At 47.2% G+C, this 16807-nt stretch overlaps 7 protein-coding genes across 7 annotated transcripts; 4 read left to right on the top strand and 3 right to left on the bottom strand.

Annotated features, from left to right (window-relative positions):
• Nucleotides 1-233: 233 nt before the first annotated feature.
• Nucleotides 234-1289, bottom strand: FPRO_12494 (uncharacterized protein; the record flags this gene model as incomplete). The annotated part of the gene is made up of 1 exon (XM_031224298.1): nt 234-1289. The coding sequence occupies one exon, from the start codon at nt 1287-1289 to the stop codon at nt 234-236; it is 1056 nt and encodes a 351-aa protein (XP_031089571.1).
• A 1083-nt stretch (nt 1290-2372) lies between these two features.
• FPRO_12493 (uncharacterized protein) lies at nt 2373-3737 on the top strand (the record flags this gene model as incomplete). Its single annotated transcript, XM_031224297.1, has 2 exons — nt 2373-2992; nt 3065-3737. 2 exons carry the CDS (start codon nt 2373-2375, stop codon nt 3735-3737), a joined length of 1293 nt encoding a protein of 430 aa, XP_031089570.1.
• A 674-nt stretch (nt 3738-4411) lies between these two features.
• FPRO_12492 (uncharacterized protein) lies at nt 4412-5275 on the bottom strand (the record flags this gene model as incomplete). The annotated part of the gene is made up of 1 exon (XM_031224296.1): nt 4412-5275. The coding sequence occupies one exon, from the start codon at nt 5273-5275 to the stop codon at nt 4412-4414; it is 864 nt and encodes a 287-aa protein (XP_031089569.1).
• A 244-nt stretch (nt 5276-5519) lies between these two features.
• On the top strand, nt 5520-6869 carry FPRO_12491 (uncharacterized protein; the record flags this gene model as incomplete). The annotated part of the gene is made up of 1 exon (XM_031224295.1): nt 5520-6869. One exon carries the CDS (start codon nt 5520-5522, stop codon nt 6867-6869), a length of 1350 nt encoding a protein of 449 aa, XP_031089568.1.
• A 506-nt stretch (nt 6870-7375) lies between these two features.
• Nucleotides 7376-8703, bottom strand: FPRO_12490 (uncharacterized protein; the record flags this gene model as incomplete). Its single annotated transcript, XM_031224294.1, has 5 exons — nt 7376-7755; nt 7808-7878; nt 7936-8312; nt 8380-8484; nt 8545-8703. The coding sequence occupies 5 exons, from the start codon at nt 8701-8703 to the stop codon at nt 7376-7378; spliced, it is 1092 nt and encodes a 363-aa protein (XP_031089567.1).
• Nucleotides 8704-10365: 1662 nt separating this feature from the next.
• Nucleotides 10366-11202, top strand: FPRO_12489 (uncharacterized protein; the record flags this gene model as incomplete). The annotated part of the gene is made up of 1 exon (XM_031224293.1): nt 10366-11202. The coding sequence occupies one exon, from the start codon at nt 10366-10368 to the stop codon at nt 11200-11202; it is 837 nt and encodes a 278-aa protein (XP_031089566.1).
• A 3012-nt stretch (nt 11203-14214) lies between these two features.
• On the top strand, nt 14215-16159 carry FPRO_12488 (uncharacterized protein; the record flags this gene model as incomplete). The annotated part of the gene is made up of 7 exons (XM_031224291.1): nt 14215-14384; nt 14449-14574; nt 14645-14748; nt 14801-14947; nt 15002-15547; nt 15601-15908; nt 15965-16159. 7 exons carry the CDS (start codon nt 14215-14217, stop codon nt 16157-16159), a joined length of 1596 nt encoding a protein of 531 aa, XP_031089565.1.
• Nucleotides 16160-16807: the final 648 nt, after the last annotated feature.

Below are 16807 nucleotides of genomic sequence, written 5' to 3'. Positions count from 1 at the left end.
CAATCACTAGAATTTACCCACGGCATCCAATGACCATGCCACCTCTCACAGCTGAAAACCTGACTGTTAGGAATAATACTCATATTTTGTTATTTCGTGCATTTCGTGCTACCCTCCAGGAGCAGTCGCGACTCATTCATACACATGTGCTACATCATCATTCAATCGTATCATAACCCAAAGATAACTTACGCATCTGCAACCAGCCAATCCCAACCACATAGTCTGCAAATTCAGCATTTCTCAGAGTAAGCGCAGCTACCGCGATCCTCCTCCTCCTGAATACGCATCCGTCTCGCCAGGGCCAAAGCTCTCCGCTTATCCTGCAGTCTTTGCGCTTCCATATACGCTTCCTCCAGTTCCGCCTTTGTACGCAGCTTATTGTCCCCGGAGAATCTGACATAAGTGCTGTTGAAGTGGAACTCAAGACTCTGTGCTATCTCATGTACCTGGTCAACATCATATTGGTTCAGCTTGAGTTGCTGCTGTAACTTCTCACGACGGAACGTCTCAGCACTATACTTTGTCTCAAGCTCTTGGCTTCTGGATTCTTGGCGCAGCTTGTCAGCCTCTAGAGTTTCGATCTGGGTTTCTAGCAGGGCAAGGCGCTGTGATTGAGTTTCCCATGATGAGTCTTTCGTTTGCGAGGCGCCCAGCAGCTGGGCATTGAGATCCTCCTTGTCCTTGAGATGATCCTTCAGAACCTCAATCTCAGCTTCTTGATCTTCCTTCTGGTTTTGTAACTCCTTGATGCAATCTCTCATTTTTACCTTCTGCTCCAGATTTTTGCTATTCAGCTCTGTGATCTTGTTTTCGTATTCCTCTTCAGTACGCCTAAGTTTTGACTGGAGGAAGGAAAAGTTGGCTTTGAAGCCTGAGACTTCGCATGTCTTTGCCTTCTGTAACTCGGCGATCTTGGCTGCTTGAACCGCGTTCTCCTTCTTGAGCTCTGAGATCTTGGCGGTATACTTTGACTCGTCACGCTTTTCCTGGTTCTTCAGCGCCATGATCTCGTCCTGTTGCTGTTGGGACTCTTCCTTTAAATCTTCAATATGGGCTTTCTGGAGCTTAACCTTTGCCTCAAGAGCCCGAATGGTGGCTTCGGTCCGTGTGAGCTTGTGCTTCGTGGCTTCAAATTTGGCATTTTGATCTTCATTTTGCTTCTCCAAATCTTTGATCTTCTCCTCTTGCTGGTGGTTGATGCGCCAAAGTTGTGTGACCTTTCCCTGTATCTCTCGAATTGCAGCTTTTAGCTCCGCCCTACTGGCCACAAGTTCATGAAAATCCATGATCTCAGGTTTTCGTAGAAAGGAAGTCAGACCGCTGCTTGTTCGGGTGATCAGGGCAAGAGTCACGTCACTTAGAGTTGTGGCGAGAAGCTGGGACGTAGTCCTAGTCCTGGGGTCATGAACGAATTTATAACGGAAGAGGCTTCAGTTCGGTGTCGGTAAGGACAATGGACTGTTCAGAATGTTACGTAAATGTTCATGTTCCAGATTCCTTAACTCAGTCTCTTCGTGTTCTGTGAAGATTGTATCATTTTCAGTAATCAAAGATCAACTATATTTCTGTATCAATCTCGGTCACTTCTCTGAACAATATTAGAATTGGTGAATAGAGCTATAGAAGTTTGGTCCATATGCCTGAAAAGGAACGGACCATGCAAAGAAAGCTCATTCATGTATCAAATCTGTAAGACTGCCTAGTTGTTGCAGTAGCTAGAGCTCTATACTGACAATGTGTACCAAGTGTAGCGAGGAATACAACTGGAAGCGGTAAGGCCACATTTTCTGATTGTTCGTTTACCACTCTTCTGCGCAATTGTCGCCCTGAGCAGGAGATGGTTATGTTCTAACTTCTAGCCGTACGCATCTCCTTTCGTGTGTGTTCTACTATGCATGTTCTATAATCATTCAGCCAAGATACACTAACAGCCTGTCCTCGATGATATACACCAATGGCGTGCAGCGGTGGATACGTTGGAAAGTATATAAAGCGAAGACAACCCGAGCCTCTCTGTATGACAATACCGACATATCAACTTCGTTACCGTAATCTTACCTCTGACCAGAGAGTCGAGTATTAATTACTATACAGTATCTGTAAGTTGTTATGTAAGTCACTAAGTAAACTACCAGACCTAGAACGACTTGCAAACCATGCCTCTGTAACCATTCCCTTACGCCTGGTAATGGATATCAGGATTATGGCTTCCTTTTGTTCGGTACCAGTTGGGCAGCAGATATGAGAATGGCGGAAACGCTACTTCCTGTTTCATAGGCAGCTTCTTAAATTAGCCACTGGCTGGAACAATAGTTTCTGAACATGCAAAGTGACGATATAAATAGACAACTTCGGCTGACATAGGACCCATGTCAAACCTCCACAACACAACACTCTACCGCATTGTGACAACTGTCAACGACCCTGATTTCCTTCCACAAGAGCCAAAGCCATCTGAGTTTGACCTACATCTCATCATGGATACAGCTTCTGTTGAGAAGCCCAACTCAGGGACCAACGTTGACATCCTCAAGGTTGCCAGACAGATTCAGCACCTAGCACATTTTTTGACCCGAGGGCCTCCGATCCCAGGCCTCAGTGTATCTGATAAGGATCTCAAAATGGTGCGAATCCTCAGCCCAGTCATAGAAATGACATCTCACCGCCGTCGTTCAGATTTGGAGTTTCCCCGAGAGTGGGTTGGAGATGATGGTGCCCTAGCCATTGTGCTTCGTGGCTGGAGACGAGATATTGACCCTACCAAACTGAGCGATACACCTGCTGTGGTAGAAACACCAGCACAAGCCACAGATACTCCGACAGATGCTGAAAACGCGGAGGCTGACACTGAGACTTATGAGAATATGTCGTTCTTGTCATATTCTGCCAAAAGAGAAGCGTACTGGGTCGCGAAGACAAATGAGCTCGAGCGGAAGCTGCGGAGATCCGAGCAAGAGAAGGAGTCTTTCATCCGAGAAAATCTCAAGTTGTAGCGCGACGTAGAATTGATTCAGCGCAAGGCAGACCTCTTCCACACAGCACTTTTCGACCCAAAAAAGAGCATCCACGAGTCCAACTTGAAGGCCAAGGTAAAGCTCCACGGGGAGGTTCGTCAACTTGAAAGATCACTTGTCGCAGCCACCAGCAAGAATGAGTCCCTGGCCAAGCAGAACGAGGACTTGGAGTCATGTAACAAGACCCTCGTCACTGAGAACGAAGAACTTGTTAAGAAGACCGAAAAGCTGGAGTTGAGCAACTATGATCTTGTTACTGAGAATGCGGAACTTGTTGCAGAGCTCAAGGACCTAGATTCAGATGACGCCGAGCTTCTCACTATGGTCCAGGAATACCTCAACAAACACGCACTTTCGCGAGAAGCTACCAAGACCCAAGAGGAGAACCTCATTGCAGAGAAGCAGACTCTAGAGAGCAAGAATGAGGCCCTCGTGAAGAAACTTGAAGCTCAGAAGATCGACAACAAGTGCTGTGCCGCCCAGGCTGAGAAGCTCAGGGAGAGATATGAGCTATCTGTGATGGCGACAAAAGTTGTTAAGGAGCACCTTGAAGAACTAACTGCAAAGGTCAATGACCTTGATAGCAGTAAGTTTTTCCTGGCAGCTCATAACAACGACCTGTCGATGAGAAACGCAGCTCTTGGTCATAAAAGCAAACAACTTGAGGAAAGCCTCGACAAGATTGTCATGGATGCGAAAGGCGAGCTCCAGGCTCAGTGAGCGAAGTGCGCAAGGCCTCTTTTCAGTCGAGGGCGAGACTTACATGAGACGGATGTTTTATGATTGGTTTGGGAGTTCTGACTTCTTGGGGTGTGGGACATCCCTGGGATGTCAGGAGAAGTGATTGTGTTAATGATCTGAACGACGATGACCATGATGACTGAAGGATAACGTGTCACATTGATGTATTATGAAATTAGTATTAATTATTAAAGTTTAATATATATCTTATTAATAACTTATTCTTTAATCCAATATTATAAAGCCTGTTATTTATATAAAGTAAATAAGATTACAGCTTCTTATTATTGTCTTAATAATAGAATTCAAGGCAGCTAGGGTAGGTCTCTTAAGATAACCGCGGCTTATCGTTATCGTTATCGTATCGCTCGATAAGATAAGATAGCCAAGATAAGCCTAAGATGAGTTTAAGATAAGATTAAGATAGATATACCTACAAGACTTAAAGCACCTGCTATGGTCGATGAATCCAGAGTAAAATAAATAACTATTTATGTCGATTGCTCTTTATACATACACTCTACCTATAAACAATACGCAACAAGCTCTTGGTTCAGATTTAGCAAAGCGGCTTGAACATCTTGAGTCTCATAAAAAGAAAACTCCGCCTGAGCGTAATAAAAGACTAATAAGCCCTCTACCCAAGCCATCTCTCAATCCCAAAACCCCTTGCCGCCCCAGGTATTACCAATATTCACTCTTGATGGCTCTGTAGTATTGACCTCATCCACATGGTTGACTGTACTAACCCGAATCTCATGTGAATTTGAGAACGACCCTGCTATAAATGAGTTGCCAATATTGACCTTACCTGATCCAGTGATCTTCCCAGCAGAGTTTTTGCCGGCGATTTCCACGATCTTATTCTTGGAGGCACCAGATAACACAGGATCTAAACCCTCAGCGACATTGTGAATTAGCTCCAACTCCTGCTCGTCATTTACCTCCTCAATCTCCATATCGACTAATTGACGCGTGATCTGTGGGGTGCTAGGAAAGACCTTTTCCAAGTCTTCGATTGAAGCAATAATATCATCAATCATTCTTCCCATATAGCTCTTATCATAAAGCGCCCAGCCTGTCTTTTTAATCAACCCCAAGCTCTTATACCGCTGTCTAGTGAGCAGGTCAAAACGAGTATGCAAGCGCTGCGAAACAGGACTGAGATCGGCTTCCGTAAATATCCTCATACCCTGCTCTTTCGTCCTGGCCTCGTAGCGTCTGGAGACATTGTATGCGGCCTCGAACCTGGCCACTATTTCCTTGAGAATGCCTTGAGCCAGGACAATTGTTGGGTCGGCTGGTTCGACGAAACTAAATCGTCGGTCATTGTTGATGTCGATCGATGCTCCCCATCTTGCTAGTCGGCATTTGGCGACATCTAGCCGAAGTTGGTAGGGTGAGAAGTCTTCGCCGAAATGCCTGGCAATTTGGACGTAGTTAAAACAATCGACGCAGTTGTTGAATAGGGCGGCAATGCTTATAGCACCAGCTACAGTGCCGAATATCTCGGTCATGGTTGATCTCGCCGGATACGGTTATCAGTTGACGAAACTGACCTCTTTGGTGAGTGATTTTCAGGTCCAGATGCTTGTTCTATTATGAGTGGCGCAGTCTCAGCCACGGAAAATACTGTGGACCTCTCCAGATCTTTCTTGCGATTGGATATATGCTTGATACCCCTTCTCTCCCCCTCCTCCAACTCTAGCTCTTTGATTTTCTCCATTAAGCGACAATGGCATTTGAAACACCGATCCTATAATGGAGATTCCAACTTCCAGCACTGTGCAGTCTCTGAATGCAACTGGCTCTTCCAGAGTACACGTCGGCAATAGCTTCAACGTAACCCATCATCATTACCAAAATCTCGAGCAAGATGGAGTCAAGAAGTACTTGGACGCACTGCGGTCCACCAATCCTCGCGACGATAAAGCTAGGATCGAACAGACCAATGGTGGTTTGTTGAAGGATTCGTATACATGGGTTCTTGAGAGCCCAGAGTACATCTCTTGGCGCGATGAAGGCGAGGCGGGTGGGCTTCTATGGATCAGAGGAGATCCTGGCAAAGGGAAGACAATGCTACTATCTGGCCTTATCAATGAACTGCAGCATTCCACGAGACTAGAGAACCCGCGCAATCGCAACACAATATCCTACTTCTTCTGCCAAGTCACAAATCCTGGTTTAAACAACTATACTGCCATATTAAAAGGACTTATTTACCTACTAGTCATTCAACATCCGCCTCTTGTTGCGCATCTAGACGATAAGCACGGATATGATAAAGATCACTGGAACTTAAAAGTATCATTGGAAGGCATCTTCCGCAAAATCCTAGATGATCCAAGTCTCGGCGAGATATACTTGCTCGTAGATGCCCTGGATGAGTGCGTTGAAGACCTTCCCCTACTCCTGGCATTTATAACAAGTACGTCTTCATGCGCAAAGTGGATTGTAACGAGCCGCAACCGCTGTGAAATTGATGAGATCTTTCGACGAACACCCTCGAAGATTGCACTCTCTTTGGAATCCCATGAGGCATCTGTCTCTGAGGCTGTGAACAGTTACATAAGTTACAAAACTCGCCAATTGGCAGAGAGAAAGAAACTAAAACAGCAGATATCGCAAGAACTTTATGATCACCTGTCTCAGAGCGCACAGGGTACCTTTCTCTGGGTGGCTTCGGTGTGTCAACGACTGGAGAGATGCCGAGCCTGGGAAATTCCCAACCAACTACTTCAACTTCCTCGAGATCTCAGTAAGCTTTATGCGCAGATGATAGACCAAATCCGCGAGTCAGACAGCTGTGATCTTTACATGAGGGTTCTTGCCGTTGCGTCAACGGCTTTCCGTCCTCTCACCTTTGCAGAGCTAATAGCTATGGCAAGCCTGGACATCGATGAGGACATATTTGCCGATCTTATAATGGAATGTGGTTCATTTCTGACGATAAAAGGCAATATTGTCGTATTTATTCACAAGTCTGCTAAAGAATTCTTGCTCAAAGAATCAAGCGAATCACTTTCCGATCCCGGCTTGCTCAACATCCAAGAACCACCAATTGTGCTCTCCGAGCGGAAAGTTGATCATATTTCAGTACAATCCAGATGACAGCTTCATTACTTGGAACTTGGGAGCCGGCGATAAATGTATCCTAAGAGGTATTATTTTGACCTGTTCCTTTTTCTCGACGTATCGACTGTGTGCATTGATGCAGGGATACACCGATCCGTCATTATGGAAGCATCATTATGGAAGCAGCGCAGCCAGACGAAATAGGCACCTAACTGCTAAATCCTCGCCTAGAAATTAGTCTCACTAATAGCTTCAGCTTAAGTTAATGTACAAAAGATAATTTACTCTGGAGCGACGTTCAGATGATGCGAGACTAAAGGCCACTGAACCGTTCCGCAGCAAGTAACATATCCTTCTTCCCAGCATTATTCGATGAGTCCCCAACTTATTTGATGAGAAATTAGCGATGTATTCTGTCATGTCTCTGTTAGACGATAAGCATGACAAAAGCCACCATATTAGTTACACCAAATTGCAGTTTTCACTCTTTTGTTTTCAGGAGTGAATAATTAATATTAGTATAGTGCTATATAAAATCTTCGTCATCTGATCGGTCTAGCGAGCTCCTCAATGGAGTCCTGCGATCCCACGGACGAGGCGCCCTGTTCCAAGGTATGCATCTCCATGTCCACGGTGACATGAATCCGTCGCTTCGATGAATCATCGTCAAGCCGCTCCCACTCGCCCCCAGAAGAAAGACCACCAGTCGTCGAAATCTTTGGCTTGCGGCTTGATGCCCCTACCTTGGTAGTGACTCCAAGTGCATTGCTGCTGGCATATGGCGTGGCCCCCGACGAGTGACCATGTGAGGAGTCGAAATTGACCCAGCGTTTGACTAGCTTTCGTAATGGCGGCAAACACCCAGCGACGATACCGATCCCCGTTTCGAACAAGCACCATAAGGCGACGTTGCAGACTCGGTCTGTATTCCGTATTAGTTGTATGCTTCGAGGCGCGAGGAGAAGAGGACTGACATAGATAGTCCTTTTCGGGATGGAAATAGAACTTCATATAGGGCATTCGTATGATCGTAGCTACGGATGCGCTGCTTGTAATTAGTTTCTGGTAGGTTAAGCTAAAACACATGAAGGGGTTCACATACAGAGCACCCATTCCAAGGACCAGACTAATGGAGATCTTCGTTGCTGTCTTCATTTGGGTCTTATAGAGCATAAAGCCGGGTAGTATGGCGCATACCAAGTCCGTGACCAAGGATGCTGCCGACACAAAGTAACTCAAGATCGCCAGGGCCGATGGTGACGCGCAAGTTCCCTGGCCTGTCCACGTGGCTGGTAGTGGCGTGCAAAGAACAAACAAGCTGATAAAAACGATGAGGGCAGCGCAAATAGACATAGTTAATGTGGCCCAAGCGATGATGCGATGTATCGGCACGACAGCGATCCGCAGAAGAGTGGAACAAATCGAGGCTTTGATGAAAACGAGGGCCGCGCAGTAGAAGATCTGGAATAGCCAGACGAACTAAAAAAGATGAAGGCTTGTCAGTCACATGTTAAGTAAACCAGGGATGCCCAGTGTCTTCTCTTACTTGTCTGCCATGCGGTACTATCTCTTCGGACAATTCATTATCGTGGATACCCATTCCATAATAGGTAGCTTGACACGATATGCCGACGAGACATGAGAACAGCACCTAGCGCCAAGAGTGTCAGCAGCATCGCTCGCGTGATCAATTGCCAGAAAGAGTGCTTACATATCCAGCAGTCATGAGTGCATCATCCATGCCGAAAACCTTATCGCGAAATCTAATCTGGGCCCGTAGAAACATGACAATCGTGCTCAAGATGCCAAAGATGATGGAGCTCACCAGCTGGACCATGGCGAGCCCATGAGGCTGAACCGTAAGCGCCATGCCGGGGATAGTCGTCGAAGATCTCCAAGGGAATGGAAGACAAGAACGAGGAAAGGAAACTAATTACGAAAAAAAAGTTTCTTTAATTGTTATATAGATAGAGTGCATGAACCGAGTACTAAAGGATATGATTCAGGGGCAGATCGGCACAGGCCTATGCATCCATCGGAAACGCCTCTGCTCTTTCATTTCAATTACCGTGTTTCGACGCGGGACCCGGGGGATGGGAGACAAGAGAGAAGAACTCAAACGCCACAGGCTGATCTAGCAGCGGGCGGGGAGACTCGTCTGCGATGGAGGCACTCTGTTTGATCTAAAAATGGGATTGTCGGGATATCAACTAGTTAGGCATAACTGCATGATTGAGCGACGATCACTACCACCCGTAGCGGCAGCTAACGGTACCGGAAGGCCATCCCAACGAGTCACGCTCAGCGAGTGGATAAGCAGGATCTGTATCCTTGGGCGTGCAGGGCTGGCAGAGCGGCATTTGGCGTCCTAGCCATTGCGCCGCGCGTAGCGTAGTAGTGCTTATGTCGAAATAGAGTTTTCGGCTGTCTCGCCTGTTGCAAACCGTTATCATGCATACTGTGCTGTACGAGAATTGGTCTCAGGGCCTTGCACGCAGTTCTGGGGTCCTTGAAGAAACTCTGGATCCTCACTCTGAAATAGGGCTAGTATCTCATTCCAGGTCTAATATCACAGCAGTCGCCAAGTATTACACTTTCGGGGTAGGTAGACTCTCCATCGTTGGACCAACCAGTTGGTGATTGAATTATCGGGTTGATGTTCGTATCTCTAGAATGTTACCCAGTTTATCAGTGCAACAATGCAACGTATTGCGATTGGATGACAACCAACGCCATCTCGTATCATACCCCGGACAAGACCCCGGTTCCGCTGTTGGCTCTAAAACTTTCATCTCACGAGTCCTCCATAAGCACCATTGTATTCTCTCTTGTCTCTAATACTTAGTGCCGGGCATAATACGTATGATATCTCTTATCTCCAATAATTAATTAACGTCCCGTGCCGTGCTAGCCTACAACACTTCTGAGAATTTTATTGGACAAATTACTCCTTCTTGCCTGCACGTTCAGCTCATTCAGACTGGTACTTACTTGCTGGATTGTGTCCGACCAGGGTCCATGCCAGCCTTGAACCAACATGCATTTCATCCATCACTTCTGCATGGGATAGCAAATCACGCTTATGATAAGAAAAACCTATCGCTCCTTCACGGCGGTAGGGTTATAGCACAAAATGCAAGGCAGCTTGGTATTTCAAATAGTTATTCCAACACTCTTGGTTACGACTGGGATTCATACAGCCTGTATCGGACATGTAAGCAGACCTAATCTACAAGCCGTCGACTTCAAGAGAGCGAGCGGTTGCCGTTGCAGTCTCCACCCCTGTCTCCCGCACATGCTTGGCCTTAGTCACACCAACATAAAGCCCCCCCCGGGTGCAACCCCGTCCTGACTCAAGCTGCATGAAGAGAACGGGGCATCCTTGCAAACAATGAGGAGTTGACCGCCCCTCTTCTCGAGTAACCTCTGCCAGCTACTTTTTAAAAGGACGTACTTGCCGTCGAGGTCAAAGCTCAATCACACACACTCATCCGAGTTATCATCTATCCTCTTCTCTCAACTGTTCTTCAACATGGCTGCCCCCGCCCCTGTACATGAGCTCGAGCACGGTTCTCGCAACTCAACCGGCACATGGACTCCCTTCAGCTGGGATGACCCCCTTCACGGTGCTCAGTCGAAGGGCGAAGTCGTAACTATTCGCACTGGAGGTACGACTGGTGGCAATCTGGCGGCTGGTCTGTGGCGGACGGGCCCTGGCATTGCTGGCTGCAACGATGATGGCACTGTCGATATTGTCTACTCGGCTCCCCTGGGCGACGAGACCATGGTTCTGCTAGAGGGATCTGCAGATGTACTGGCTACAGCTTCGGGCAAGAAATATCATTTCAAGGCTGGAGATATCCTAGCGCACCCCAAGCACCTCGATCTCAAGTGGCATGTCCACGGGCCTTTCCTCAAAAAGTTCTGGGTTATTTGGGATGCCCCAATTGAGGGTACCAAGAGCGACGAGCTGTTTGTCGGCAATATTCACGATAACCCTAATGACTGGGAGCCATATACCTGGGAAGAGCCAGGAAAAGGCTCCCAGACGGCGGGCGAGCTGAGGTTGGTTCGGAAGACTGGGTCTACAGGTGTCCTTAATGTCGGCGTCTGGCGAAGCGGCCGAGGGCTGCCAGGTGCTACTGCCGATGGAACAACTAGCTTTGAGTACAGCTCTCCTCTCGGTGATGAGACTATCCTAGTCCTCGAGGGTGAGATCAAGATTGAGGAGCACGAGAGTGGAAAGGTACATAGCTTCAAGGGCGGAGATATCTTTGCGCTCCCATCAGGTTTGAAGGTTACATGGACTTCCGTGGGGCCCTTTACTAAGAAGTATTTTGTCATTACGAATGGCCAAAAGGCTGGTTAAGTAGTTGGTTTTAAAGTACATTAATCAAGAATTATTCCATCGATCCTTGGGTCGAACGCAGCAGGTGAGAGCTAGCAACTTTGATGGTGGACCTACTGCAGTCTCTGACAAAGGACGTACGTGGTGGTGACCGGCGGGTAGTTGCACGTCAGTTTGCACGCCATATTCCTGTATTCAATCGATAGAGGAACGAAGCAGGGCTTTCAGTGAACTAGAAATGTACTACAGAAGGCTGCCTTAATAGCTTTTGCCAGTAGAAGCCAACTGGGAGTTCCATAGTGCCTTAGTGAGGAATGATGGGCTAATTCGGTATATCTCTTATGCAATCCCAGGACCGGCGGCCAACCCCCTTTGATCAATATTTCGCATAAAAAGATGTCTCAGAACGGTCATCTTTTTATGTTCTAGCAAGCAAGACTTAGATGATCTTTAGGTGGAGCTTTCGTAATTGTTCAACCCCGGACAGGCTTCTGCTCATTCCTCTAGAACTCGAGTACAGAGAGATGTTTTATATGAGTTCCATTCAGTCAGTTTAAGTCAATCCTCTAAAGTGATTATGAGGGGCAAGGTGGGAATAAACAGAGAAGGCCAAGATGGCCTACCTCGCATATATGTTACCAACATAGATATGGCAAAGGTCTAAACAGCAACTAGATACCCTTTGACTTTAAGCCGCCGTTATCAAATCCCACACAGTAGAGAGGAGGTTGTAGCGATTGTATTATCCTTAGCCATTCCCGATGGCGTAGTTGTTCACGTTATTCGTTGCGAAAAGTGCAGTAGAGCGCGAGAGAAACTGCACAGCACCGCCTGCATCAACAGTCCCATCTTAATACCAGCCAATATACATTATTCAAGGAACTAATACTAGAGAAAAGTCAAATGGGATACTTACGATGGCCAGGCATCTTGAAAAGAACACACATTTTCTCACCTGACTTTATTGGTGCCTGATTTACTAGGCATGTATTGAAAGTAGCCATTAAGACTCCATCTACGTGGAGCTATAGTACTCTCCTTCAGAGGTGTGAAACTATCTAATACTAAGCTAAAGTGCTAAAATAAGTAATTCAAAGCCTATTAGATAAATATTAAAGTTACTAAATATTCTCACTACTTAGAATTTAGTTGCTAGGTCCTTTTCGTGCTGTGCCCCATGGCTGAAGCTTTGGAGTTCAGAAAAAAAACTCACCATCTCTGCTTTGGAATGCTCCGAAGCCATAAGTCAACGACGATGATAACTATGTCAGAAAGAAAGCCCAACTCCAGTAAATTTAGTGAATTTAAAAACAGTATCAACGCGAATGACCTACATACGACTTTTAGAGAAATTCAGTAAGGAGCCTGACGATAAGTTTAGGGTAATTAGCTTGTCCCTGCGGAGCGCTTAACCGTGTCGCACCAAGTGACGATGAACAGCCCTAACACTTTATCGACTTCAAGCGCAAGCTTGAGACTAGCGACATTTCACCATTGATGACATAGGCTATCCTGAACCTTCATTCTCGATTCCACACTTCAAGCTTAATGAGATGCGAAATGATGCTGAAGAGGTTCAAGACTTGGTACTGCTATCATTGTGCTAAACCGTGAGGTGACCAGAGAACTATTGTGGTAGAGCTTATTAGAGTCAATTGTACCGGGAGACCGAAAGAAGTGGCAGCTCCTGGGGTCGCCCGGTGAAAGCAAGACAGAATGCTGATGTTGTTGAGTACAAAGGCGTGCGTGGACGAGACGCGACCTGCCAAACGCGCTGAGCCACGTGAGTGCATCTGTCGTTCGGTCTCGCCACGTGGACTCGGCATCGGGTTGCCGGCTTGGCTGATGGACGGGTTTGAGGCTGAATGGCTTGGATGATTGACGGCACACTAGACGGTTAGCTAGACTGTTGGCTGATGCCCCTTTGTTTTGAGCAGAACTGGCAGAATGCGAGACAAAGCGGCCATGGCATTATGCGCTTGGCGTTGAGGGCTTTGTGATTTTGTAAATATGACCAGGTTAAACTTGCGAAACCAACATGACTGCCTTGGTAGTCTTTGTGAACATGTATGTACAATGGTCAAGACTGTGCGCGACCGACAGTTGTGCTTGTTCCCGTGCCCAGAGGCGAAAAATCGGCGCTAACCAACCTGGATGATGATCTGATGCAACCCTTAGATCTCCTTACCGAGGGGAGAAAACTTGAGAACTTTATCCTAAGCAATAAAAGTACTTGAGTAAATTTAGTAAAACCTTAGACCAATTCAATCTGGTACCCTAATTAATGACAGAAGTTCTAATTCCGCCTCTGACCTGCTCGCCAACCTCTCCTCACTGATGCCAAGCGCAAGCGGGTTCCCTCCGCACAAGGTATTTGCAATGGCAAGCAAGAGAAGAGGTTGCCGCTTATTATTCTTGGGTTCAGAGTACGGCAATGTACGACCAGACAACTCATATTTTCTGTTCTGGAAGGGCCGAATGCAACTCCAGCTCACCTATGGGGTAATACCTTGGACAAATCGAGCTGTCATCAATGATTTTAAAAATGGCATCAAAGTAAGCGACTTACCCGAGGTCTTTCTAAAATACGGTAGTGGGTAAAAGAAAACAGTGGGCTGATTGGGGAGCGTGATACGGGTTTGCGGGGGATTTTTCCGTAAAAGTCGAGCGCCACCAGACAAACTCAACGGCAGCCGGCCCGTCGAATCATGCGGCTCTAAGAGTTTTCCTTCTATTCACTGGAGCTAACCCCAGAGAAGGGTCCAGCCGACCACACCACCTGGGGAAAATACCCGGGGAGGCGATCCTATTAGGCTGGGCGGGCAGTTTAGCCTATATTCGCGGGCCGGGGTACTGGGGTAAATTACAGGACCCGGTTAATAGGTTAATCTGTAACCTTGACCTGACAGGGCCTCCTCATATTTAATGTCCAGCTTGGCGCCAAGTTGGCTTTTACTCTTTTTGCTATCACACTTGCATTTGTGGCTTTTCAGAATCCAACCCCTAATTTCTGTACACAGATATCTTTTCAAAATGGTGGGTTTCGCTGTCGGTACAGCTACCAAGAAGCAGGACCTCGCCGTCGCGCAGGCCGAGGCTCCTCAGCTCGCAAAGGTCAAATGGTGGGCTGATCCTGGAATGCGCGTGCTGTACTTCTACGCCGCGATTCTGTGTGTCTGCTCTGCTACGACTGGTTACGATGGGTAAGAAGCCAAGCGATCGCCCAGAAACTTGGCGATGCGACCAGGCTAACGGAGAGTGTTTTAGATCCATGTTGAACACGTCGCAGGCCATGGACGATTGGCAAGATTATTTCGGTCACCCCACGGGCTCCAAGCTTGGTATTCTCAACTCGATCTACCAGATTGGTAGCATTGCCAGTTTCCCATTCGCGTATGTTGTTTCTATCTGCAGGGTGATAATTGGTGGAAACGAAACAGAATACTAACCCTTTTCGGTGTAGTCCATTCATGGCTGATCACTTTGGCCGAAAGATCCCTATTGCCACGGGATGTCTCATCATGATTCTCGGCGCTTTCATCTCCGCCTTCACCAACGGATTTGGCAGTATGTTATTAACCAACTTATGTATTTGAGCAGCGCTGATAAGTCTTGACAGTGTACCTTGGTGGTCGATTCCTCGTCGGTTTCGGAAACTCTCTTGCCCAGCTCTCTTGCCCCGTTCTCCTCACCGAGATCTGCCATCCTCAGCACCGTGCCATCGTCTCTGCCATCTACAACTGCTTGTGGAACCTGGGTGCCACTCGTAAGTCCATTTTTCACACGCTTACCTCGACCAACTGCTAATGGAAATCCCCAGTCTGCGCTTTCATCGGTCTCGGTACGATCAACATCAACAGCAACTGGTCATGGCGATCTATCACCCTCATCCAAGCCGTGCCATCCTTGATCCAAATCACCTTTATCTGGTGGATCCCCGAGTCCCCCCGTTGGCTCATGGCCCACGAGCGTCACGAGGAAGCCCTTAACATCCTTGCCAAGTATCACGCCAACGGCGACGCCAACAACGCGACCGTGCAATTTGAGTACACCGAGATCAAGGAGACCATCGCCCTCGAATACCAGGCTCAGAAGAGCGGCAGCTACCTTGATTTCCTCCGAACCCGCGGTAACCGTTACCGTCTCATGCTCTTGGTTTCCCTGGGTATTATCTCGCAGTACTCTGGAAATGCCCTCATCAGCAACTATTCCAACATCATCTATGAGGGCGCTGGTATTAAGGACCAGGCCCAAAAGACTGGACTCAATGCAGGAGAGAACATGCTCAAGCTTTTCGTCGCTATTGGCTGCTCTATGGGAATTGACAAATTCGGTCGTCGTCCACTCTTCCTTACTGCCACTGTCGGTATGTAGAAACATCTCCTCACAAACCATTTTCTCAGGCTAACTTCTCACTAGGTATGCTGTTGTTCTTCTTGGCCTGGACCATTGTTGCCGCTCGCTTCGAGGCCGGTGGCGAGGTCGAGATCAAGCGTCTTGGATACCCCCAGATCGCCCTCATCTGGCTCTTCGACGTCTGCTACTCTATCGCCTGGTCTGGTCTTATTGTCGCTTACGCTCTGGAGATCTGCCCCTTCAGACTCCGTGCCCGAGGTCTCACTATCATGAACTTCTTCATCCAGGTTGCCCTCACCATTGGCAACCAGACCAACCCCATCGCTCTCGATAACCTTCCCAACAAGTGGAACTTCTGGTGCTTCTACACTGTAAGTACCGCCTCTCTGACTTTACTTTAATATTCAGAAGACTAATAGAGAAATAGGTTTGGATCGCTGTTGAGCTCGCCTTTGTCTTCTTCTTCTACGTTGAGACCAAGGGCCCTACTCTGGAAGAGATTGCTAGAATCTTCGATGGTGATGACGCTAATGTTGCACAAGTGGACCTCAAGGACACTGAGAAGCAGGCTGTCTTTGAGACCACGGAACAGGTGCATCATGATGAGCGCAGGGACCTATAATTGTCTCTAAGATGGCTAGGAACTCGATCATTAACGACGTCGTTGACAGTCGGAAATACCTAATAGTTTGATCCCTTCTTGCTAGAAGTCCACAAAATTAGAGGACGCTTTTACAATCACAACACTTGCTGAATCTCTGCCCCGAGCTCGATCCTTGATCCTGATGCTACCTGGCAATACTATAACTGTCATCGACATTGTGAATCCGTCTTAGCCCACTAATAGCCTTCTCCCATTTTCCTCGTCTTTTTTCTGTACGTAAATAGTAAATACCCCTTAAGAAGTCGTTATTTTCTAAAGTACCTTCTCCAAGGAGGGTATATGTACACCAATGTTATCCAGATGCCAACAAGCATAACACGTCCGATGTTGAGACCGACAATAGCACCATCATTCTCAGATCTTTTTAGAAAGTCATCAGCAGTTATCATCAATACTAGACCTACAAGCAATAAAATGGTTCCAATCCAAAACCATAAAGTAACGAGGTGGACAACACAGGCGGAATGCGTGCCCCTCCAGACAACACGCTGAAAGTATTCGGAAGCGTATGATAGCGGCAATGCACAGCAAAGTTAATAGCCACCAAGAAGGGTATACTATTCCCATACTGCAGCCGCTGAGCCAGTCATCAGCATATGTTTCGTA

Source organism: Fusarium proliferatum (genome assembly GCF_900067095.1).
Source record: "Fusarium proliferatum ET1 genome assembly, contig: FPRO_scaffold015, whole genome shotgun sequence".
Classification (NCBI taxonomy): domain Eukaryota; kingdom Fungi; phylum Ascomycota; class Sordariomycetes; order Hypocreales; family Nectriaceae; genus Fusarium; species Fusarium proliferatum.
This window is presented reverse-complemented; position numbering and strand designations above follow the sequence as displayed.